The 26,916-nt window shown below is 37.8% G+C and overlaps 1 protein-coding gene across 1 annotated transcript in view; it reads right to left on the bottom strand.

The window, feature by feature from the left end:
• Positions 1-26,916, bottom strand: part of GALNT13 (polypeptide N-acetylgalactosaminyltransferase 13) — a 687,813-nt gene that overhangs the window by 65,508 nt on the left and 595,389 nt on the right. Inside the window, 1 exon segment of the mRNA XM_056117614.1 lies at positions 18,978-19,117. Coding sequence (XP_055973589.1) covers positions 18,978-19,117 — 140 coding nt within the window.

Here is a 26,916-nt window from a genome sequence, read left to right on the forward strand (position 1 = left end):
AATATACTTAAAGCCATCTACCACAAACCTACACAAGCATCATCCTCAATGGAGAAAAACTGAGAGCCTTCCGTCTAAGATCAGGGATGAGACAAGGATGCTCACTCTCTCCACTGCTGTTCAATATAGTACTGGAAGTACGTGCAATAGCAGTTAGACAAGAAAAATATATCAAGGGCGTTCAGATAGGAAAGGAAGAAATTAGGCTCTCACTATTCGCAGATGATATGATACTATACTTAGAGAACCTAAAACCTCAACCAAGAAACTCCTAGATACAATAGACTTCTACAGTAAAGTTGCAGGCTATAAAATCAATACCCAAAAGTCCATGGCTTTCCTATACGCAAATAGTGAGAGAGCAGAAAGTGACATGAAAAAAAACAATCCGGTTCACAATTGTGCCCCAGAAAATCAAGTACCTAGGAATCAGCTTAACTAAGGAAGTAAAGGACCTGTACAAAGAAAACTACAAAACACTACTTCGGGAAATAAAAGAGGACTCGAGAAAATGGAAAGATATTTCCTGCTCATGGATAGGGAGAATTAACATTGTCAAAATAGCAATACTTCCTAAGGCATTGTACAAATTCAATACGATCCCTATAACAATACCCATGACATTTTTCAAAGAAATGGAGCAAACACTCCTGAAATTCATATGGAACAATAAGCCCACATGAATAGGTAAAACAATTCTTGGGAAAAATAAAATGGAAAGAATCAACCTCCCTAACTTCAAACTCTACTACAAAGCAGTAATAATTAAAACAGCATGGTACTGGCACAAAGGCAGAGCTGCAGATCAATGAAACAGGGTTGAATATACTGACTTCTCCCCCCAAACATGTGATCGTCTAATTTTTGATAAAGGAGCAAGAAATGTAAAGTGGAGCAAGGAAAGCCTCTGTAACAAATTGTGCTGGCAAAACTGGACAGCTACATGCAAAAAATGGGCTCTGATCTCTGCATAAGTGGATTAAAGACCTCAACATCAGACCGGAATCCATAAGGTACACTGAAGACAAAGTGGGCAAAACCCTACATGACATTAAAGCTAATGGTATCTTCAAAGATGTCACACCACTGGCCAAGCAAGTGAAATCAGAGATAGACAAATGGGAATATCTTAAACTAAGAAGCTTCTGCACCTCAAAAAAAAAAACAGTGACCAAAATACAAAGACAGTCTGTGAATGGGAAAGGATATTCGCCCAGTACCCATCCGTCAAGAAGTTGATATCAAGGATATACAAAGTACTGGTTGAACTCCACGAGAAGAAGACATCCAACCACATCAAAAAATAGGGCAATGAAATGAACAGAAACTTTCTCAAAGAAGAAATCTGAATGACTAAATGGCACATGAGAAAATGCTCCACATCATTAATCAACAGGGAGATGCATATCAAAACATCAATGAGATATCATCTCACACCACAGAGACTGGCCCACATACAAAAGAACAAAAGCAACCAGTGTTGGCTCAAATGTGGCTAGAAAGGGACCCTCCTCTACTGCTGGTGGGAATGCTGACTGGTCCAGCCCTTTCGGAAAACAATATAGACGAGTCTCAAAATATAAGAAATGAGCTCCCATTTGACCCAGCAATACCACTCCTGAGACTATATCCCAGAGAGGCAAAAAAGTATAGTTGAAGTTATATCTGCACTTGTTTGTTCATTGCAGCACTGTTTACAAAAGCTAGAATCTGGAAAAAAAACTGAGTGCCCGAGAATAGATGACTGGTTAAAGAAACTTTGGTACATCTACACAATGGAGTACTATGTAGCTGTTAGAAAAGATAAATTCATGAAATTTACATACAAGTGGTACTACATGGAAAGTATCATGGTAAGCAAAATGAGTCAGAAAGAGAGGGACAGACATAGAAAGATTGCATTCATCTGGGGAACATCCTGTCCTGTCCTGTCCTGTCCTCCCGTTGTTCACCGATTTGCTCTAGCGGGCCCAGTAACGTCTCCATTGGAGACTTTGTTGTTACTGTGTTTGGCATATCGAATACGCGATGGGTAGCTTGCCAGGCTTTGCCTTGAGGGTGAGATAGTCTCGGTAGCTTGCTGGGCTCTCCGAAAGGGGTGGAGGAATCGAACTCGGGTCCACCATGTTGGCTGCATGCAAGGCAAATGCCCTACCGCTGTACTATCGCTCCAGCCCCTGGGGAACATAAAGTAACAAAATAGGAGGCTAACACCCAAGAAGAGCCGAGATAAGTATCAGAAGGTTTATTCCATGACTTGGAGACAGGTCACACATGTTAGGGTAAAAGGCAGCTAGAGCACCAAATGAAGGGTGTTGGGAGGATCCTCCCAGGATGGGAGATGCATGCTGAAAATAGACTATAGAATGAACATGATTTTCACTCAATGCCTCTTTTGCAAACCACAGCACCCAAAAGGAGAGAGAGAACAAAAGCACATGTCCTACCACAGAGTTGGGGGGGGGGAGGGATACTGGGATCAGTGGTGGAGGGGAATGGGCCCTTGTGGAGAGATGGGTACCTGACCTTTGTATAACTGAAACCCAAGCACAAAAATCTGTAAGTCTACAACTGTACCCCATGGTGTTTCACTAATAAAAATTATTTTAAAAAGCTGGGATAGCCATCCTAGTATTAGACCACATTGATTTCAGACTGAAGAAAGTCATAAGAGACAATGAAGCCATTTCTTATTGATCAAGGGATCTTTACACAAGGAAGAACTTACAATACTAAATGTATATGCACCGAATGAGGGACCAGCAAAGTACTTAAGACAACTACTCATAGAGTTGAAGAAAGACATCGATAAGAAAACAATACTAGTCGGAGACTTCAACACCGCTTTAACACCTTTGATATACCAACCAGAATCAAGCTTAGCAAAGACATACTTCATTGAGGGAAAAATGGAAAAAAGGGCTTAGTAGATATATACAGGACACTTCATCTTCAAAAAGCTGAATACATATTTTACTCAAGTGTGAATGGAACATTCTTTAAGATAGACCACATGATGAACCACAAAACATACCTTCATAAAATTAAGAAGACAGAGATTGTATCAATAATCTTTTCAGACCACAATGTGCTGAAATTAGAAGTAAATTACACACACAAACAAAAAACAAAATCAAACACCTGGAAATTATACAGTTCACTACTGGACAATGAGTGGCTTAGAAAGAAAATCAAAGAGGAAAATCAAAAGATTCCTGGAAATGAACAAAAATGAGGAAACAAGTTACCAAAACCTATGGGACACAGCAAAAGCTGTGTTAAGAGGAAAGTTTATAGCTCTACAAGCATTCCTCAGTAAGGAGGAGTGAGCCCACATAAGTTACCTAACCTCACAACTTAAGAGCTCAGAGAATGACCGACGAAAGGAGCCCAGTCTGAATAAGAGGAAGGAAATAATAAAACTCAGAGCAGAGATAAACGGGATGGAAACCCCAAAAACAATCTGAAAGATCAATGAAACCAAGAGCTGGTTCTTTAAGAAAATAAACAAGATCGATAAGCATCTAGCAAGACTCACAAAGAAAAGGAGAAAGAAAACTCTAATAAACTGAATCAGAAATAAAAAGGGGGATTTTACAATAGAAATTACAGAAATTGAAAGGATCCTGAGGGGATATTTTGAGAAACTTGATGACACAGAACATGAAAACCTTGAGGAAATGGATAAATTCCTAGATTCCTATAGCCTCCCAGGGCTGAACCAAGAAGACCTGGAATATACCTGAACAGGCCTATCACCTTCAAAGAAATTTAAACGGAAATAAAAAGTCTCCCCAAACACAAAAGTCCTGGCCCAGATGGATTCTCTAGTGAATTCTTCCAAATCGTTAAAGATGACTTACTCCACAAAATTGAAGTATCAAAAACACTTCCGAACAATTTCTATGAAGCAAATATCACTCTGATACCATGGAAAGTGTCATTCTCAATGGAGAAAAATTAAAAGCCTTAGCTCTAAGATTGGACAAAAGACAAGGTTGACCACTCTTCCCACTCCTATTCAATAATGTACCTGAAGTTCTGGCTATTGCAGTTAGTCAAGAGAAAGGTATCAAGGGCATACAGATAGAAAAGGAAGAAGTCAAGCTATCACTATTTGCAGACAATATGATACTATACTTAGAAAATCCTAAAGACTCTACAGAAAAGCTCCTGGGAACAATAGGTTAGTTTAGTAAAATGCAGGCTACAAAATCAACACCCAAAAGTCCATGACTTTCTTATATAAAAATAATGAAAGAGAAGAACGTTCCATAAAAAAAAATCCCATTCACAGATGTACCTCAAAAAATCAAGTACCTAAAAATCAGCTTAATCAAAGAGGTGAAGGACCTATACAAGGAAAATTACAAAACACAACTTCAAGAAATGAAACATGACACAAGGAAACGGAGACATATCTACTGCTCATGGCTTGGTAGGATTAACATTATCAAAATGGCAATACTTCCCAAAGCACTATACAAATTCAATGCAGTCCCTATCAGGATACCCATGACATTTTTCAAAGAAATAGACAAAACACTCCAGAAATTCATATTGAACAATAAACCCCCACAAATAGCTAAAACAATCCTCGGGAAAAAGAAGATGGGTGACATCACCCTCCCCAACCTCAAATTGTACTACAAGGAAGTAGTAATTAAGACAGTATGGTACTAGGCTAGAAACAAACCTGAAGACCAATGGAACAAAATTGAATATTCTGTCTCAGACCCCCAAATATATGACCACTTAATCTTTGACAAAGGAGCAAGAAATGTGAAATGGAACAAGGAAAGCCTCTTCAACAAGTGGTGCTGGGAAAACTGGAAAGCTACCTGCAAAAAAAAATGAACTCTGACGTCTGTCTAATGCCAGATCAAATTGGTTTAAAGACCCCAATATCAGACATGAATCCATAAGGAACATAGAGGTAAATGTAGGCAGAACACTCCACGGCATTGAAGCTAAAAGCATCTTTAAGGATGAAACAGCACGGAACATGCAAGTGGAAGCAAACATAAACAAATGGGACTACATCAAACTAAGAAGCTTCTGCACTTCAAAAAAAACAGTGACCAAAATACAGAAAGAGCCCACAGAATGGGAAAGAATATTTACCCAATACCCATCTGATAAGGGATTAATATCCAGGTTATAGAAGACACTAGTAGAGAATTGTACAAGAAAAAAACCTCCAGCCCCTTAAAAAAATTGGGAGAAAAATGAACAGAAGTTCCTCCAAAAAGAAATACAAATGGCCAAAATGCACGTGTAAAAAAGCTTCACATCGCTAGCCATCGGGGACATGCAAATCAAAAGAACAATGAGATATCATCCCACCACACAGAGACTGGCACACATTCAAAAGAACAAAAGCAACCGGTGCTGGCGTGGATGTGGGGAAAAAGGGACACTCTTTCACTGTTGGTGGTAATGCCCACTAGTCCAACCTTTCTAGAAAACAATATGGACAGTCCTTCAAAAACTAGAAATTGAGCTTCCATATGACCCCGCAATACGTAGGAATATATTCCAAGGATGCAAAAAAGTACAGTAGAAATGACATCTGTACCTATATGTTCTTTGCAGCACTGTTCACAACAGCAAAAATCTGGAAACAACGTAAGTGCCCTAGAACAGATGACTAGTTCAAGAGACTTTGGTACATCTACTTTGCTTATAAATGGATAGGCATGGAGAGTATTATGTTAAGTGAAATGAGTCAGAAAGAGAGCGACAGAATAGATGGACTATACTCACTTGTGGAGTATGAAACAACATAACATGAGGCTAACACCTAAGAATAGTAGATACATGACACAGATATATTGCTCCATAGCTGGAAGCCTTACTCATGAGCAAAGAGGAGAAGGCAGCTGGAACAGAGAAGGGATCACTAAGAAAAAGATGGCTTGAGGGACCAGTCGGAATTGGAGATGTGTACAGAAAGTAGACAAAGGACCAAACATGATAACCTCTCAGTGTCTGTATTGCAAACCATAATGCCCAAAAGTAGAGAGAGGGTATGGGGAATATTGTCTGCCATGGAGGCAGGGGGAGGATGGGAAAGGGGAGTATACCGGGGATATTGGTGGTGGGGAATGTGCATTGGTGGAGGGATGGGTGTTTGATCATTGTGTGATTGTAACCCAAACATGAAAGCTTGTAACTATCTCCTGGTGATTCAATAAAATTGAAAAAAAAAGAAATCTGGATAGCAAATTTTTAGAAAGGACAATACATTCTAATCAAAGAGGGAAAAGAAAGTTTAAAAAATTGTTTTCAATTAGCAAAATCATATTCAAGTCCCATACTTATGGATTTAGGGCTTAAATACATATTGGGTTTGGTTTGGTAGGTTTAGGAACTAGAACAAACTGAGTTTATAGGATTTTTTTATGACTTGTAACTTAACATGACTGTAGAAAATAATAATTGACCAATGATGTTAGCACAGCGGGTAGGGCGTCTGCCTTGCACATAGCCAACATGGTCGACCCGAGTTCGATTCCTCCGCCCCTCTCGGAGAGCCCGGCAAGCTACCGAGAGTATTCGATATGCCAGACACAGTAACAACAAAGTCTCCAATGGAGACGTTACTGGGCCTGCTCAAGCAAATCGATGATCAACGGGAGGGCCTTTACTGTTTATCTATTGATTAGCATACAACATAAACTGATGTATTTTACAAACTTTTAAAAAATTCTTAAAGGCAGACTACTTAAGAAAAAATATAATTCATCTTGTTGTCATCCTAAAAGTTGTAGAATCATGTAGTATAAGAATAAGTCTCTTGAAAATGATTAATTTATCGACTTCATTTAAAGGATCACTTCAGGTATATTGTATTTAAATTGAATTAGTTAATAACCACAAGAACTACTGATGGTACCATTTATAAGATTTATTTTTTTCTCTTTTCTTGATGATGGAGGATTCACATTCAATAACACTCAAAAGGGATATATATTGAGTACATGTCTTTCATTCTGTTCTGGTAAATTAAGCATCTTTAAGTGAGTTTCAAAAAAATCTTGCCCCTATTAACAACCTATTATTGATTTATTTCATATAATAAATATACTTTTTTCTGGGTTTGTAAGATCTGTAATGAATTCACTCATTCAGTCCTTTGTTTCTTCAACAAATATTAGAGAGTTACGCAAATTAATCCCAAGCATTATTGAAAGTTCTAGGGACACAGAAATGAGCAAAGTAAATAGCACCTTCCTTTACTGAGCTTAATTTTAAAAGTCAAAGGCTTGATACAAAAATACATTTGTCTTGAGTCAAAAGATAAAAAAATCATATACATTGGTGGTGGGAGTATTGTCAATGACAAACATAGACGCAGGAATCTAGAAATAGAAATTATTTAAAGAAGATTAAAGGACAGTAAGTGAAAATAAAGTGATCGAATGTGGATGATTTTGGATAAATGGTTTGTAAAGGCCTCTTTGAATTTACTTTCTCAAAGTGGGAGAACAGAAGTATTCCTTAACTATGGAAATGAATTCAAACAAGAGAAAAACAAATGGATGTATCTAAGAAAACTCAGCAAAATACAGGATGCGGGGAGTGGGGAGTATTATTGGAGAAGCATCTAAGACTAAATAGTATAAGCAATCATAAAAATTTGAGCATGAGGGTGGCATAATTAGTAGCTTTCTGCTAGTGTGTGAGGACAGATTTAAAGTAGGCAAAGAGTAGAACCAGGGAAATAAGTAAGGAGACTTCTACAGCATGGCAGCAAAACATGATGGATACTTGAGTTAATAGGAGGTAGAGAGGTTAAATTCAGATTATTACTAAAATAAAGTCAGTGGGGAATTGAATTGGATATTGGATATGAGAGTTCAGAAACAAAAGAGATTCGTTAGTATTCCAAGATTGTAGACTGTACAAATAGAGTAATAATGTTTCCATTTACTGGGAATGAGATTCTGAGATATTGAATTATCATTATTGATAACCACACTGATGCTTTTATACTTGAAAATCTGAAATCATTGGTTCAACAGTGTTTCCTTGTGTATCTTTGAACAGTTATTCTACTTAAAACCATCCACTGCCTATTCTATTCCTGATGTTCCTTACATTGTCATAGTATTGGTCCCTGTTTTCCTTTTGTTTTGCATTTGAAAAGTTCCTGCTGGTCTTTGAAAAAGGAAGATTCAATCAGGAGACACATTTCTTACACCTCCCCATGTCTCCCTGCAATACACCTCCCTTGCCTGGAATCTTCAGGTTATTTTGGTACCTAGATCCTATGCTCATCCTATGCATTTGATATAGGATGCAATACAGACATCAGTTTTAAAATCTTGTCAGATTTTTTTAATGTGTAGCAAAGTTTGGTATCTACCGTTTGGCATCTACCATTCCTTAGGAAATCTTGATTTTAATTACCTTACAATTATTTTTATTTTGAGTAAACATGTTTTTAGTGGTTCTATCCTGGAATACTTTTGAATTGTTCTTCTGTAGGGCTTTTGGATAACTGCTGCCTTCTCCTCCCCCCAATGCCAACATACTTTTGGGAAAGAATAAAACTTGAGAGGTGGAATAGCCTTTTTAAGTAGTCCAAAGGCATGAAGAGCACATACTTTTGAGATGCAAGTATGCAAGTCCTGACTTCTTTGGAGCTGGACACACACACACACACACACACACACACACACACACACACACACACAGAGGAAATTAGTGAGTATCTTGGTATCTTGGTGTTAGTGACTTTACTATTTCATTTTGAGCTAATAGTTTTTTTTTAATGGTTCGCATTGGGAAAGCTTTTGAATTCTGTTCGGCCTCGCCCTGCCTTTCTGCAATTGCAGGTGGAAAGGCTGGGACCCCTAGCCCCAAAGTACTTTCGGCAAAGAATACAATTTAAGAGGTGGAATAGCCCTTTTAAGTAGTCCAAAGGCATGAAGATAACACACTTTGCATCGCACACATGAAGATGCAAATCCTGATCTCTTTGGAGCTGGGGAAGCTGAGGCTACGTCCTGGGGCGCACATACACCACGTACACACATACAAACACAAACACGCAGGCCCCGCCCAGAGAAAGGTGAGCGTCCCACCCCCCAAAGAAGAAACTGCAGCATAATCTAAAGGATTTAGTAAGAGTGTAGGACCAGCAAAGCTTTCCTTGTAAGACACCCACCGGCGTAATTTTCGTGTGTGCAGAGAACACACAATCTGGAGAAATCCTACCTAACATCTGCAAAGCCATTCTCTACTTTTTCTCTTCTGGAGAAGCCCTTTTTCGACTTTGAACCCCATTCTCTCCTCTCTTTTTTCCCTCTCTCTTTCCGGAAACTCCCTCCTGTATCTCAATTTCTTTCAATAAAAACTTTTTGATTCACTATTTCGCTGTTCCTGTAATTAAATTCTTTCCTCCAAGGGAAAGTAACAGACCCGGAATGCCTGTGCTGAAGTGGGGACTGATTATCTCTTTTCTGCAAAGAGCAATTCCTCTCTCCAGTTGTATAGCCCATGGTTCCCTGGGAACTGACGTGGCCGGGCGGGGGGTGGGGGGAGTGGGGGGCGGTGAATAAGGAGTCCCTGGCCCAGAAAGAACAAGTGGGTTTCAGACGCAGCTCCAATTTACAGAGCCACATCCAACAATGCTTTTAAATCTGTTATTGGCTGTAAAATAGTTTTGTTTACTGATATTTTCATGTTTGGAAACCATTCCGACAAAGTTTAGAGTATCCTTTCTCACTTGTCTTTTGATGCCTGAAATCAACAAACCTTTTCCTAAATGTTTCTACTCATCAGCGCACTATTGGTAAAATTCTTTTTTTTTCTTTTTTTATTAGTGAAACACCATGAGGTACAGTTACAGACTTACAAATTTTGTGCTTGGGTTTCAGTTATACTTAAGGTCTATGTAATTGATTCATTAGCTTTTGCGCCCTCTGCTGGATTGTTAGAGTAAAAAAGAATAAGAACTCCCATTTGAAAAAAAAATTAACAAAATAAAACACAAAACAAGGTACTTTACAGCCTGGTCACTCCAAATCATTATTTTTCAAAACTAGTATATAAAATCTATTCTAAAGTTGAGCTTAAACTTACACTAGTTTTTTGAGGTGGAGTGATTTTAATTACTCGAATATTTATTCTTCAATTGCATATTAAATTATTCATTATCATTGTTTTACATATGTCAGCTTCATTTGGTTTCTCTCCAACTTGTACCGAATGTAAGAGGAATATTTGCAGTGAATTTCTGAATTTTATGTCACTATTTAAGTGTTGGCCATGTTGGCTGTGTGCAAGGCAAACGCCCTACCCGCTGTGCAATTGTGAATAAATCAGAGGGATAAGTACAAAATCTTCATCTTTACCAAACTTAGTCTGAGGTTTTGTAGACCTGGCTTTAGAATGCCTTTATTGGATAGTATATTATTTAAAAGTTATTAATAAGTATTATCTTAACCTGTTGTTGTGTAACTTGGAAAAGGGAACAGACAAAGATACACATTAGAGGAACAGGAAAAAAAATTGATTTAGCCTCGGTACTACCCAGTTCCAGCTGAGCCTCCTCACAAAATTCAGGTTCCATTTGCAAAGGGCTCAAGAACTGGGAAATGGTCTATCCTAGGGACTTGCCACAGGGGAAAACAGAATTACACATGACAAGGTGATATAACACACAAACATGTCAAGGTGATACGGTACACAAATACGGCATAAGCAGCACCAAGAATCAGGCTTCCAGTCATAAAGGTAATGAGCAGTAACGGGAAACAAGTGACAGGCATCCCTTTGCCAGAATTAAACCTTTCTCAAGAAAACAAGAATAGGTCTCATAAATCAGGAACTGGAATTAGGCTTCCCTACACAAACCCTAAAAATGCAAAGGACATGAAAAAAGAAGAGTTTATGAATTTTGTAGGATCATAAACACAACAGAAATCTTGGAAGATTTCAGTAAGCATGAAACTAGCATGTAGCTTGTTGCACTTATTTGTTTTAAAACCTAGTTGTGCCTATTTGAGCAGTTAAATTAGAGCTGGTTCTAGACCAGCAATGTGAAGAAGTATTTTTTCAGACAATAAAGCTTGCTGATTTCGTTTACAAGAGAGCATGCTCAGCACAGCATTCTTAAAGATTGCCAAATTTTTCTGTAACTTTGCTGTTTCTCTATTATTTTACCTTTGAGAACGCAGAAGGACTCTGTGGGGTTAGAAAAAGCAAAGTAGAAGCAGCTGAAGCCTTGTAATTTGGAAGCTGTGATACCAGCTGGGAGAAGCCACTTCATTACATTCTTTGGACTCCGATTGAGCCAAGACAGAACCTTAAGAATTCACTTGTGTTGATAAGGCCTCTGAAATCCCAGCCGGGGGATACCAATCAGTGGAAACTGCTCAGTAAAGTCCTCTACCTCTAACCCTTTCTTCCATCCTAAAATCACAGCCTGATGAAGCTCCTCTTCCATTTTCTGTACATGTGATGTATATGCATTGTACAATTGCATGTTTCCCCCTATGCATGTTTCTGAAAAATTCTACTAGAATATGTATAAACTGTTTCATTCATTGGGCTGGAGCAATAACAGTGGTAGGCCTTTCGAGCAGCCAGACTGGCCAAGCCGGGTTCAATTCCTCTGCCCCTCTTGGAGAGCCCAGCAAGCTACCGCCCGTGTGGAAAAGCCTGGCAAGCTCCCCGTGACATATTCAATATGCCAAACACAGTAACAACAAGTCTCAAAAAAAATGGAGACGTTACTGGGCCCGCTCAAGCAAATCGATGAACAACGGGATGACAGCGTTTGTTTGTTTGTTTCATTCATTAGTCTACCGTTGCAGAGGATAGAACCTGATGTCAACATCCACTCTTCCAAACTTATTCTTCAGTCTGTGTTCATTAGGCATACATCCAACTTAAGTTCATCTGTCAGTTAGGTTTTTGGGGTAATATCCAGGACTAAGTCCCGATTGCTCTGAGGTCACTTCTGGCCGTATTGAGGGGCGTATATACAGTGCTGGGACTCTAATCAGAATTAACCACATACAAGGCAAGTGTCTTAACACTTGTACCATTTCTCCAGTTTCAAGTTGTTACAACGTAAATTAAGTATTTTTTCTGTTCAGATGCTTTTGTGCTTTTCATGAGGACAAGATTAACATCTGATAAACAGCAACATTTTGCCTGTACATATGCAAATTCTATTACCCTAAGATGAAAATTAGTGACTGGATATCAAAAAGTTTTGGAAATAAAATTTCCAGAGAGAATGTCCCCTATTTGTGCAAGTCACCTGAAATGAAGATCTCTTATTAGTTATCCTACTGAAGGGTCAAGAAGACTGTAAAGTTATAAATATACTTTCTGATTACTAGCAGGGGCTAAAACTTTAAGCGTTTTAGCTCTGCATTTGGCACTAACGGATTTTACCTCTAAGCCCTGTGGCCTAAAAGCTTTACAGATGTCTGTGTTCAGTTACTTACTTCTACTCTTCAACAATATTTAAGAAATAAAATGCCAGTGTATTCAGAGACCTGAGCTGACTGTTAAGGTCAAAGGAGAGAGAGAAACAGGAAGAGCTGAGGTCAAACCAGCAATCCCAAACTCCGAGATGAATGTCAAAACGTCATCAAAGCCAATACCAAAACCCAAGAGTTAAGTCACTTAGCTCCTAAAATCCCCTTCTTTCTTTCGCCCTCTGATATGACTTGGGTCTATGGAGTTCACAATACACTTCTGCTCCCACCTCCCATCCCAGCTCTCGCCTGTCATAGGCCAGAATTTAGGGTCATTAATATTGTAAAATGCAATTTTGCAATTTTATACTTGAATTAACCTTCAGGTTCACAAAATCAAAACTTTCATGATGAATATATGAAAGCTAGAGGGCTAAGTAAGAGGGAATTTAACATTGTAAAGCGTTTGATTTCCTTATTCAATTATGATCCGTTTGCTGTGTTTAAAAGGCACACGCTTCATTAAGCTACTTAAAGGTTTTAGTTCAAAGCAATTGCACAGCTTTTAATTCCCCATTGAAAATTACATGTAATTCATGGGCTGGATAAAAATATATTTTAATTACAGGAGTATGATGTAAATACGAAGATGTAATTATCTGATATCAATAACTACAGATAATTATTTTGGTGGTATACAACAATTAAGAAAGTGAATGCCGTATTTGCCTTTCTTTTCTAATATAACTGGAAATACCATGCATAGAAAATGATAGAGAAATCTTTATATATATTATTTATTACTTGACAAACTATAATAGTGAAATATAGGGTATGAAGACAGTGAAAGTTAAAAAATTGCAAATTAGATATACAAAAAATTGCAAATTAGATATACAATTTGGTCTTAATTATAATAGTAGCTTGGGTATTGATATTGCTTTAGGCACTGTTTGAGAGATATTGCCTTTACATATTAAATATTTTTATGATTATAATTATGTCAATTATAATTATAAAGTCTCCAATGGAGACGTTACTGGGCCGCTCGAGCAAATCGATGATCAACGGGAGGGCCTTTACCTTTACCTTTATTATGTCAATAATAAAGAGAAAGTCTTAAATAAATGTTGTCCACTAATAGCACATTCCAAACTTATAAATGTTTGCTTTTAAATTATGCATACATGACTATTCAAAATTGAATTGGAAATATTGCTTGGTGAACTTGTCCTTCTATTTCCATGGAAACAGATGTTGGATTAAATCTTTTTAAGGCTGACTTTAGAGTAGAAAATTCTGGTACATTAATACCCCAGAAATTTTAAAACTCAATATATTTCAGATATTTTGATTTATAGTGCTTTTGAAATAGTTCATAATCCACCTCAATGTCTTATAAAGCCACCTTTATTTGTAATGAGTTTCTTGACTTTGATTTTTTTTCTTACACTCACTTATCACCAATTTTTAGTAGAATGACTAAAGAGTGAATAGGTCTTTTTTGGTTTTACTGTAACTATTTCATATACAATATGGTCCCATGTTCAGCTCTTATTTACTAAAGGTATTTTGAGTGAATAAAACTGAATTAACAATTTCTCCTTCTAGTTATTAGAAAAATGTGAGCTTTAGTGTAATGTAATGCTACTAATATAAATCTTAATCTTGACTTTAATAGTTAGCTAGCTCAGGATAGAGTCAACCCAGGTGTTCAAAGATAGGTGTGTAGATAGTGGAGGTGTGGTCTATTTACATACACAATGGAGCACTATAAAGTTGCAAAGAATAAAAAAGGAATGCAATTTGCTGCAATTTGGATGGAACTGGAGGATATTATGCTAAGTGAAGTAAGCCAGAAGAAGAAGGATGAATACTGGATAATCTTACCTATCTGTGTTATATAGATTAGTAAGACAAAGTAATGCAAGAAATCTAAGGGGGTATACTTAGATCACCCTTAACCTTAGTTTATAAAAACAAGGACAAATTAGGAGAGTAATCAGCAGGAAGAAGTCAGGGAAAAGAAGAGGCTGATGGGAGGTAACTGAGGCATGGAACTGAAACCGAAGGCACATCAGTAGTGTAGAGGTGTGATATATACATATATCTAAACACAGAGCCAACAACACTGAAGTATGTGATTCAAACTATAATAAACAAAATTTAAAATGTGCTGTTATAGATGAGAATTAGAATGGGAGGGAACCTGAATGCATTGGTAGTGAAGTTGATGCTTTTTTTTTTTATTGCCTTGCATGTGGCCAACCTGGCTTTGATTCCCAGCATCCCATATGGTCCCCTGAGCATCGCCAGGGGTAATTCCTGAGTGCAGAGTCAGGAATAACCCCTGTGCATGCCGGGTGTGACCCAAAAAGCAAAAAAAAAAAAAACGTATGATTTCACTTTCTATATCTGGCATAACAAGAAATTAGATTAATCTCAAATTTCTGGAAACAGACTTTCTACAAGGAATGCTACATGGCCACTGAGGAATTGGAGATTTGATAAGCAGGGGATTGACACAGCACTAAGAATAGGTCTTTACAGTTTTGGGGGCTGGGGAGCTAGCTGAAAGGGCTGTGCTAGCCTTGAGTTACATCCAGGGCTCTGCATAGCCTCCAAAACACTGCTTCCCAGCCAGATCTCAAGCAATGCATTATTCAACCTGCAGAGTCTGGCGTGGTCTTAGATCCTGTAAGCACTGGTTTTGGGAGACCCCTCCACTCCCACCCCCCCCACACACAAATAAAACCAAATCCAACTAGTGACATATTTAGTTTGAGTTCTTTTGAAATTATTTTCCAGTTACTTTGAAGAATATGCTTATGTAGTAAACTTTCAGACAGCACAGTTACTCAGTGGCAGAACTGATTCACTTTTGGAAAATGAAGAGAAAAGTTTTAATATGAACTCTCTGAATTTTCAGATATTATTCCATTATGATCTACAAAATGGCAATTGCAACCCAAGATCAAAGTTAATTAATGTTTTTTGGGGGGGGCTGCTTTTTGGGTCACACCGGGAATGCACAGGGGTTACTACTGGCTCATGCACTCAGGAATTACTCCTGTTGGAACTCGGGGGACCATATGGGATGCTGGGAATCAAACCCACGTTGGACACGTGCAAGGCAAACTTCCTACCCACTGTGCTATTGCTCCAGTCCCCAGTTAATTAAGGTTTTTAATTAAAACATTATGTTTATATTAGTGGTTTTAATGTTTCTGGATTATAACCTATTCATGCATGGTGGGGGAGTCAAGGCGTAGCTCACTGGCATTGTTCATGTGGCGTCCATTCCTGTAGGTTGTGTGTCCTCGCAGAAGATCCATCTGAGACTGCTCAGTTCCACAGTGCTCCATGCTGGGACCACCGGGGTCAAACCCCTGTGCTGGATGTGCAGGTGAGTGGGCAGTATCCTGATGCTAAGGTGGGAACTTGGGGTCTCACAGAAGGTACTCGAGCCCTGCCATTTAAATGTGTGCATGTGTGTGTATATATGTACTTGTTTTTATTGGGTGCACAGGAAATGGACTGGAATTCATTCCAGCATGTGAATCCAAGTCACTATGGATTCCACGGCATTAAGAAGAATGTTCATTCTAACATCTCTGGGATTACTTTTGGAACCTCCTCCCCATCTGCTGCTCTTGCTACCAGCAGCCTTTTTTAGGGTTGTTGCTGAGTGGCTCATCCTTGCAAAAATAATTCCTGTTTATTCTTTAATTAAAAAAAAATTCTTTCTTGTTCCCTCTTTCTAATCACCGGGAAAGGAGTCTTTTCATCTGGAAAACCTTAGATTACTAGCTATCTCTTCCAAGTCACTATTGACTTGCTCAACCTGGAGATATTTATATTTCTGGGCTTGGAAGAGAGGTACAGGTGGGTCATCCATTATTCTAAGGTGGCTTCTATTTCCGCACACTCTTCTAGAAGCACCACTGCAGCCTTCTGAAAAAGCTAGGAGGGGCAGTCAATGCTGGGACCTGCTTCTTGTTTTTTCTTGTTCTTGTTTTTTTTAATGTAATTTGTTTTAAGTTAATTTAATATAAATTAATTTTATTATTTAGATAAATAATAAATTTAATTAATTAATTAATTAAAACAGCCATGCTGAGACCACTCTCCACACACTCAGACAAGCCTCATGCATGAAGGAACTGGCAGAGGAACCCAGTTGTGCAGGACCCGGGGCTGAGATCTCCAAGGCTGCTCACTTCGGGACTGGGCCTCCTCCACTCAGATCTTCCATCTTCCAGTACCTAGACAGTTACACCCACCAACTGCTGTATAACCCCATTGATGGCCAAGATCCAGAGACTATAAAACCAAGCTCCTGGAAGCTCCCGCATTTGTGGTCACACGACCTCTTATTGTCTAGTTCTCACTCTCAGAGAACCAGGCAGGCTACTGAGAGTATCCTGTTTGCATATATGCCTGTCTGGGAGCACCTGTAAAGGTGATTACAGGCTGCCCCAAAAGTCTCCATCCCTCCCGGAGACATAAAAAGCTACCAGGAATATCCTGTCTGCATGGCAGAATCTGGCAAGCTACCCGTGGTGTACTTGATATGTCAAAAACAGTAACATTGATGTTCCTCATTCCCCTCACCCTGAAAGAGCCCCTGTTATGCCATCGGGCTACACTAGCACGTGACAGGGATGAATGGAGACGTTACTGGTGTCCACTTGAACAAATAGATGAACAACAGGGTGATTGATAGTGATAGTGATAGTGATAGTGATAGTGATAGTGATAGTGAATTTGTTTTAATTTGTTTTCTTGTTTTGGGACCACATCTGACGATGCTCAGGGGTTACTCCTGGCTCTGCACTCAGGATCGCACCTGGAAGTGTTGAAGAGATCATATGAGGTGCTGGGTATCAAATCTATAAGGTAAGCACTTTAACCCTGTAGTATCTCTCGGGTTCCCTGGGAGAGTCATTTTTTTCAGAGTCATTTTCCCCTGTCTCCCTGCCATCTCAGCAGGTCACCCACTTCTGGACATCCAGATTCTAACCTGGAATTCCTCCATTTTCACTACCGGACAACTGCTCCTCAACTTGTTCTTCAAACTTTACCTGCAAAGTACTCCTGAGCACTTCAGAGAAGTAACCTATCAAGGGAGCAATTCTGCATTTGTTTGCCGGGTAAGGGAACTTTTTGTTGCTGTTTGCAGAGCCAACAGAGGAATGGGAAACTATGTTCATAATTTCAAGGGGTGTTATTGCTTGTCTACCAGGCCTTGAAACGTGATTCCTTGGTTTTGATTTCCAGACTTATTCCCTATTAAGTGAAAATTTACTTACCTGAAACCTGCATCTCAAAAGGATAATTTCTCACAAAATGGGACTTTGTGAACTCAATGAGAATTTAGTAGTAATGTTACTATGATATCACTGGTAATTTTTATTTTCGCTTTGTATAAATGTATTAGGATTCCGCAGGAGCTAAGTGGTGTGTGATATTATAACAGATTGAATATGACATATAAAAACACAGCTAATTATTAAAACAGTCATAAATGGACTTTATAGAGGTATCAATTAAACTAAAATCTCCATTTAATTTATTTTGGAAAGCATGCATAAGAAACCACCATTAACTGTCTTTTAAGTCACAGAACCTCAAACAATAAAAAAAGATTTAAACAATTAAAAATAGAAGCATTTAACTTATTGTTGGGCGTTCGCCTTACAAGCGGCCAACATGGCCGACCCGAGTTCGATTTCTCCGCCCCTCTCAGAGAGCCCGGCAAGCTACTGAGAGTATTCGATATGCCAAACACAGTAACAACAAAGTCTCCAATGGAGACGTTACTGGGCCCGCTCGAGCAAATCGACGATCAACGGGAGAGCCTTTACCTTTACCTTTACCTTTTACTTATATTAGCATGCAATGATAACTACATTAAAAATTATCTTTTTAAATAATACCCCAGCAGTGTTTAGGATTGTACCCCTAGAGATGTGGGTCCAGCGCTTGTGCACCTGAGAATTTGGGTGATCAATCTGCATGCTGGGGCAATCAGAACTACACTTAGATGCTAGGGGAACATGTGTGACAGGGCATCAAATTAAGGGCCTCATATAAGCTAAACATGTGCTCTAGTATTTGAGCTATAAATATAACTGTGCTCTTCATTATTTTTTAATACATGAATACAAATGTTTCAAAGCTCTCAGTTTTAGTTTCAATACATATTAATAGTTATAATTTTCATTTAAAAAAGCTCTTTGGGGTTCACAAATAAACTTTGAGAGTGAGTATAGGGTCCTATGATCAAAAAGCTTAGTACTGTGTTAAAAAAAAGAAAGCACTATTTATTCAATTTTACCCCTGCCCTTTACTGTTATAAATCTCTGTGATAAAGACCTTAATAGTCCTTATAAAATATGAGAAGTCATTTAAAATAAATCTAGTTTAAAACCCTTGAAGCATTTTATTCTAAACATGAAAAATGTGGGCTCCTTAAAATTTGCTCCCTTTGCAAAATATATTTATAACTTAGCCAAAATAAATAATTCATACCTCACCAAGTGAGTAATAACGCCTTGGGATCTGGGAGTCCGGATAGATGTTTTCTAGGTACCAAGAAAAGGGTTTACAGTTCAGATTTTCTCTTAGTGTTTTTCTGACTGACACATCTCCATAATCCACTTTGACAACACCTGAAATGTTTCAGAAAAATACACAAATCAGTTTGTGCTATTTTAGTTTTAGTACTTTTCCACTCTGTTTACTTTGCCATCAGTCTTTTTGGAGATCTATAATGAAAATTCCATCAAATTCCTTTGCATATACAAATGCCACTACACTGATTTTCTACTTACTAGCATTCAATTACTACATTAAACAGTTTTTTAAAAAGTTCTACTCATTATGACTTTTCAAATGAAAATATTTATTATCACATTCTTGTAATTCTTAGGTGGAGCAATTAATCTATTAAGTATAAATTAATATTAATTTAACATCTCATAATCAGAGCTTGACTGAGCTGTGCAATAATTTGACACTTCTCTACAATAAAAAACTTTTATAGCATTAATATCTTTCATAATGTTCATATTTTCCTCTCTTTTCTTTTTTTAGCCACTTGTAGATTTCATGATACTTTAATAAAAATATGAGCCTTACCATAGATAGCAAACCTGTGTTTTGATTTTACATTCTTCCACTGAACTATTATTCTATCTGTTATCATAAACCAGATTCTTTTGTGTGTGATGATGGTAGTGAGGAATCAAACCCAGGGCTTTATACAGACAAGGCAAACACTTTACTTCTGAGCTATATTTCTTGCCCTTGATTTCTTTTGAGTTTATTTCTCCCTACCTTATTGTATGAGTCAGCATGATTTGCCTAAAATAACTTGCAATTTCTTGGATAAGTAAACTAATAAACTAATATAACCAAATTGAAAATATTTACATGTATCTATTAAAATTGTTTAGCTTGATTTCTAAGCAGCGAAACATATAAAATTAAAACATTCGCAATAATCTTATGTAAAGATGCCTTATCTTAGAAAACAAAACATTGCTACTAATATTTATATAACATACCCATGGTCACATGATCTGTTTATTATTAAAAAGAAAACCACATTTAATGTGAAATAGTCATGATAAAATAGCAGTTGTGTTTCTTAAATAATTTTGAAAAATTTTCTGTATTTATATAAGACCATTAAGCAACCAAACTGTATATTTTTAAAAGGGTCAAGCATTGAGAATAGTTTATCATGTTCAAACAGCAAAGCCAGTTAATTATCCTCTAAGATCATGAGAGATTTTTTAGACAATCTAAATGTTTATAAACAATACCATTGTATGGGTCACTATCTTCAAGAGTGGCAATATTCTTGAAGATCATCACTTACTATTTATCTCTTTCTGTCTTGTTTCTTCAGAATTTTAGTTTTTCAAAAATTCAATGCCTTAACAAAGCTAGAAGGCATTCTTAAGCAGTCAAACAAGTTCCTTCCAGAAGAAAATATTGATTTTTCTAGCTGATGTTTGAACAGAAAACAACAAAATCTTTGGACTTTATAGTCAGATAAAAATTTTCCTTCAAAATTGTTCTATCCTTTTTTATTATTTATTTTAATTTATTTTTTATTAGTGAAACACCATGAGGTACAGTTGTAGACTTACAAATTTTTGTGCTTGGGTTTTCAGTTATACAATGATCGAGTACCCATCCCTCCACCAGTGCCCATTCTCCACCACCAATGATCTCAGTATCCCTCGCACCTCCCCATCTCCCCCATCCCACCCTGCCTCTGTGCCAAAAAAGTATAGTCAAAGTGACATCTGCACCTGTTTGTTCATTGCAGCACTGTTTACAATAGCCAGAATCTGGAAAAAACCCGAGTGCCCGAGAACAGAGACTGGTTAAAGAAACTTTGGTACATCTACACAATGGAGTACTATGTAGCTGTTAGAAAAGATGAAGTCATGAATTTTACGTACAAGTGGTACCACATGGAAAGTATCATGCTAAACGAAATGAGTCAGAAAGAAAGGTACAGACATATGAAGATTGCATTCATCTGGGGAATATAAAGTAACAAAACAGGAGACTAACAACCAAGAATAGCAGAGATAAGTACCAGGAGGTTCACTCCATGGCTTGGAGGCCAGCCGCACATGCTAGGGGAAAAGGCAGATCAGATGGAGAAGGGAGCACCAAATAAAGGGTGTTGGGAGGATCCTCCCAGGAAGGGAGATACATGCTAAAAGTAGACTATAGACCGAACATGATTGCCACTCAATGCCTCTTTTGCAAACCACAGCACCCAAAAGGAGAGAGAGACCAAAATAGTTCTATCCTTGACTCTCAATCTGGAGAGCAAATTTCAAAAGAAAAAATCCCAAATACTATTTATTAAAAGAAAGCCCTAACATAATTTCTCATCATTTTAAGTGTTGCACCAATCATATTCATTGTCTCCAAACTCATGTAAATAGATGCCACTGTTTTCAGAAGAAAAAGGACACTAGGCCATCACAGAACTTAGTTTAGTAGTTTCATTGTTCTATTTCATAGTCTAGGTAGTAAAATTAAATTGGTGCCTTTTATGTTAGTATCCTCTCTTTGTCATCATGCTAGGACTAAATATTCTTGCCTTCCAGGTTTTTTCTACAAGGTTTTATTACCAGTTAGTTTTCTAAATAAAATGAAGTTTGAAATTTTACTTACATACTATTTTGCTTTAGGTAAGATACAGTGCTAATTGTCTACATCAAATTTGAGAAAGGGTGGTTGGTGGAGCATGACAGAGTTAGTACAGGAAAGCTAAATCTTTCCACTATCACCTCCAAGTCACCTCTTGGCACTGACATTGAAACTTGGGTTTAATTCTAGTTTAAGGTAATGTGTTAAATTATATTTAGGAATGCATAAAATAGGATGGGCATATGATAATGTTTTGGTAAAATGACTTTTCTTCCTCTCTATCTTATTTTCCTACTTATAAGTGAGCTAGTGTGTAAGAGAACTAGGCTCACCAAATATTGCATCTTCTCCTACACATTTTTCAAGTCCCTGCAGCTAAGCAGGGCTAGTGAATTGTCAAGGAGAGACATCTGTTATTTCTGCTCTTAAAGACAGAAGAACAGGTATGAGAACTTCCAGCTCTCTTTTTCTCTACTACAGGGACTAAGGAAGTCTCAGTAAGTGAAACTACAATATATTAAAAACAGTTTTTTAAAATTCAAATTATTAATGACAAATATTAGACCCTGAGTTAGAACATTCTAATTCAAGGCTTGAAATGCTACTGACTTGTTTCCCAAACACTCATTTCCAAACCTCCTCAGTAGTTTATTCAGTTGGCTTGCCAAACATTTTACTGACATATCTAATTGGCATCACAAACTTGACATTTCCAAAAAAGTCTCCTTGATTTTCAAATTTACTCTATTCCATGTGTCTATATTTCAAGGATTAGTAACCATCATTGTAGGAATAAGTAGTCTTAATTTACTCATCAATCAAAAGATAAAGCGTTTGTATAAATAAAGTAAATCCATCTCTATTATGTGTACAAGAAACTTTACATCAGATCTAAAGTAAACATAGACTCATAACAGAAGGCTGAAAACTTAAGCCAACAACACACACCAAAAGGAAGGAACTGCTCTGTTGGATAAATAAATGGTTGCATATGTATTCAATAAAACTCATCTATTAAAAAATACGAAGTCTTCCTTATCTTTTGAGACAACATGGATGGAATTGAGATGATTTTGCTAAACAAAATAAATCATACATTAAACAATGACTACTACATAATTTAACTCATATGAAGAAAATAAATAACCCAAGCAAATCAATTGGCAAACCTCACAGAGATAAGGCAAACCTCACTCTGTGTAAAACATGATGATTACCAGTGGGAAAGGGGGATAGTGGTGGAGTGGGCATAGAGATGATTTTTATACTGTGTTGGCTCTAGAATTTTGCTGGTGGGTGTAGTAGTGACAGTTAAGGAACTATAGAATTACAAAGCTAACAACTACGGAAATCTACAATAGTATAAGCTGATGGTTATCAATAAAATTAAATTTAAAATACATCCAGGATATACTATCATAAAAATCAAAATTAAGAAAATTGACGTGAATTTAATATCAATTGAGACATAAAGCATGAATCTATTATTTCTAGGAAAGTTTTCAGTAAAGATCCTTAAGACAGTGTTTATCTCCCTTTAGAAGTTTGAGCAGGCACAGGAAGAAGTCATTTGCTCCACGGCTCACATATTTCATAGGAAATGCTATGAATATATTGAGCCAGTAAAATTATTAATGTCATATATGTGCCTCGTGTTTTGTTTTGATTTTCTACTCACCATTATGGAAATATTTAAAACCGTTTATCATTCTCTATAAAAATGTCTTAGAGTAATGAGATGTTTTAATTGCAGATAATTTAGAGACATAGATAAATAGAAGTAAAATAAGAGTCATTTATGACTATTTAAATTACAGAAACGGTTTTTATACTTTCACTGATAATGTGAAATATCTAGAATCATATTTTCTTGCCAAAATTGTTTTATTTTGTAGAACACATTTGGAACTTGCTCTCCCTCTAACATTGTGGTTGTGAATTATATTCAGTAAATTGTCCTGTAACTGTGTTTTACTTTTACTTCTTCTGTGGTTTTCCACTTTATACATTGTTTGTAATGTAATTGGATCCCTAAAGTTTGACCTTCAGTTCATTTCTAATTTTAGACCTTAACAATAACAGAAATATTCTTTCTTTCTATGTCCTTAGTTGCTTTATTAAGATAAAGTCTAAAAGAAATATTGTTTGTATAATCACATGCTAATTTATTACAGGCTTTAAGATTAAAGAAATAAAGGCCAGGAAAAGAGACAAGTGGAGGGAAAAAGACAGAAGAGGTAGATGAAAAGTAATGAAGCAATAATCAAGAGTTTGGACACATTAGAAGGCTAGATGTGTAGTATATGTAAACTTCAGAGTCAGCAATTCTGTAAGCAGGAGACCCAACTTCAATAATGAAACATAAAAATGTGCCTATTAAGGAGGCAGGCTGGATGTGGGAAGAAATCTGGGGACATTGCGGGAGGGAAGTTGAACCTGGCGATGGGACTGGTATTGGAACATAGTGTGTCTGAAACTGTTATGAAAACATTTGTAATCATGGTACCTAGGAAAGTATTTATTTTAAAAAATTGTAGCTATTACTATACTTCTCTCCACACAGGAAGTTTAAATATATCTACTCTGAAATGGTGTGAGAAAGCAATTTCCCTTTAGCTCTCTGCATTAATTTACTTTTTAATTTAACAATTTTGTTGTACGGGGATAGTCATCTCATATTTGTAATGAACTACAATAGATACGGGAGGGCCTTTACTTACTTACTTACTTACAATAGATAATTCTTGCCTCATTTTTACTAAAACTTCTCACAAATTATCATTTTCCTATGTCACTTTTTTAGTAAAGTGCCCATTGTTTCATTTATAAAGACTATTGATACAGTCTCCAGCCTCTGCACCTGGTTGTCCTTACTGGGACCCCTTGGAGGAGGGTGGGTTGAATTTTCCTCCCTCCCCACCACTAGCAGAGTCCGGGAGCTGAAGATCTCTGGTTCCAGCCACAGCCATGCTTAAGACTACTCTCCACATATTTGGACGAGCCTCACGCATGAAAGAACCTGCAGAGGAACCCAGGTGTGCGGGTCCTGGGGTATAGATCTCCAAGCCTGCTCAGACTGGGACTAGGCCTCCCACACTCAGATCTCCAATCTTCCCGTATGTAGGCATTATACCCACCAACTGCCCCTGGCACTGTGTAATCCCATCAATGGCCAAGACCCAGAGACTATAAAACTCAGCTCTCAGAACTTATTATCTAGTTCTTACTCTGGAGAACCTGGCAGGCTACCAAAAGTATCCTGCCCACACGGCAGAGTCTGGCAAACTCACCGTGGAGTATTCAATATGCCCAAAACCAGTAACAATGATGGGTCTCATTCTCCTGACCCTGAAAGAGCCTCGAATGTGGCACTTTCTAAAATCTCAGGGCTAGGACAAAGGAGACATTACTGGTGTCTGCTCGAGGAAATTGATGAACCATAGGATATCAGTGACAGAAATTCATACAAGTATATTTGGAAAATAAGTCGAAATCTTTTTAAGTTTTAGGCAATTCAAAATTAATAAAAATATTTCTAGTTTTGTTTTCAACCCCATTAACCTTAGAAATGCAGTCACTAGACTGAGAAATATAAAAAAAACCCTGCTATGTCTTCATCAGTATTTCATTCTTCTAGATTTTATTTCATTTTAAAACTTATTAGTCACTGAATGTTATTCTAGAATATCTCAAACCATCTTGTTTCTTTCATGTGCTCATGTCTGTTTTAATTTAAGACAATGATCTACTGTAACCTATTGTGTACTATTGCTTGGACAATCTTTAGGCCACATTCATGCCTGAAATTGAATTTTATCTAAGATCACGATCACAATCACGATCATCCTGTTGCTCATCGATTGCCTCGAGCCGGCACCAGTAAACGTCTCCTTTGCCCTAGCCCTGAGATTCTAAAAAGTGCCACATTCAAGGCTCTTTCAGGGTTAGGAGAATGAGACCCACCATTGTTACTGGTATTTGGCATATTGGGTATGCCACAGGGAGTTTGCCAGACTCTGCGGTGTGGGCAGGTTACATTTGGTAGCCTGCCAGGTTGTTCAAAGCAAGAATGAGATAGATAATAAGAACCCAGCTTCCGGGAGCTGGGTTTTATAGTCTCTGGGTCTTGGCTGTTGATGGGATTACACAGCACTGGGAAGGGGGGCAGTTGGTGGGTGTGACCCCCGCCTACTGGAAGGTGGAGGATCTGGGTGGAGGATGCTCAGCCCCGATCCGAGCAGGCTTGGAGATCTCAGCCCCGGGACCCGAATGCCTTTGTTCCTCTGCCGGTACCTTCATGCGTGTGGAAAGTGGTCTCAGCATGCTTGTGGCTGGTTCTGGAGGTCTTGGACTGCTGAAGCTCTACTCGGGGCAGGGAGGGAAACTCAACCAGCTCCCAACTCCCTCCATGGGGCCCTGGGAAGGACAGCCAGGTGTGAGGGCAGGAGACATGAAAATAAGGCATACAAAAAGACATTTCTTTTTTTTTCTTACATTTTTATTAGTGAAACACCATGAGGTACAGTTGTAGACTTACAAATTTTTGTGCTTGGGTTTCAGTTATACAGTGATTGAGTACCCATCCCTCCACCAGTGCCCATTCTCCACCACCACCAGTCCCAGTATCCCTCCCACCTCTCTTCCCCCATCCCACTCTACCACTGTGGCAAGGCATTCCCTTTTGTTATCTCTCTCCTTTTGAGTGCTGTGGTTTGCAAAGGAGACATTGAGTGACAATCTTGTTCGGACTATAGTCTACTCTCATCACGCATTTCCCATCCTGAGAGGAACCTCCCAACACCCTTTATTTGGTTCTCCCTTCTCTATCTGAGCTGCCTTTTTCCGTAGCGTGTGCAGTTGTCCTCAAAGCCATGGAGCAATCCTCCTGGTACTTATCTCGGCTATTCTTGGGTGTTAGTCTCCTATTTTTTTACTTTATGTTCCCCAGATGAATGCAATCTTTCTATGTCTATCCCTCTCTTTCTGACTCATTTCACTTAGCATGATACTTTCCATGTAGTACCACTTGTATGTAAATTTCATGACTTCATTCTTTCTGCTACATAGTATTCTATTGTGTAGATGTACCAAAGCTTCTTTAACCAGTCATCTGTTCTTGGGCATTCAGGTTTTTCTAGATTCTAGCTATTGTAAACAGTGCTGCAATGAACAGATCAAGTAAATAGTGAGAGAGAAGAAAACAACATGATGAAAACAATCCCGTTCACAACTGTACCCCAGAAAATCAAGTACCTAGGAATTAGCTTAACAAAAGAAGTAAAGGACA

This window comes from Sorex fumeus, unplaced genomic scaffold (assembly GCF_029834395.1).
Source record: "Sorex fumeus unplaced genomic scaffold, SorFum_2.1 ptg000035l, whole genome shotgun sequence".
Classification (NCBI taxonomy): Eukaryota; Metazoa; Chordata; class Mammalia; order Eulipotyphla; family Soricidae; genus Sorex; species Sorex fumeus.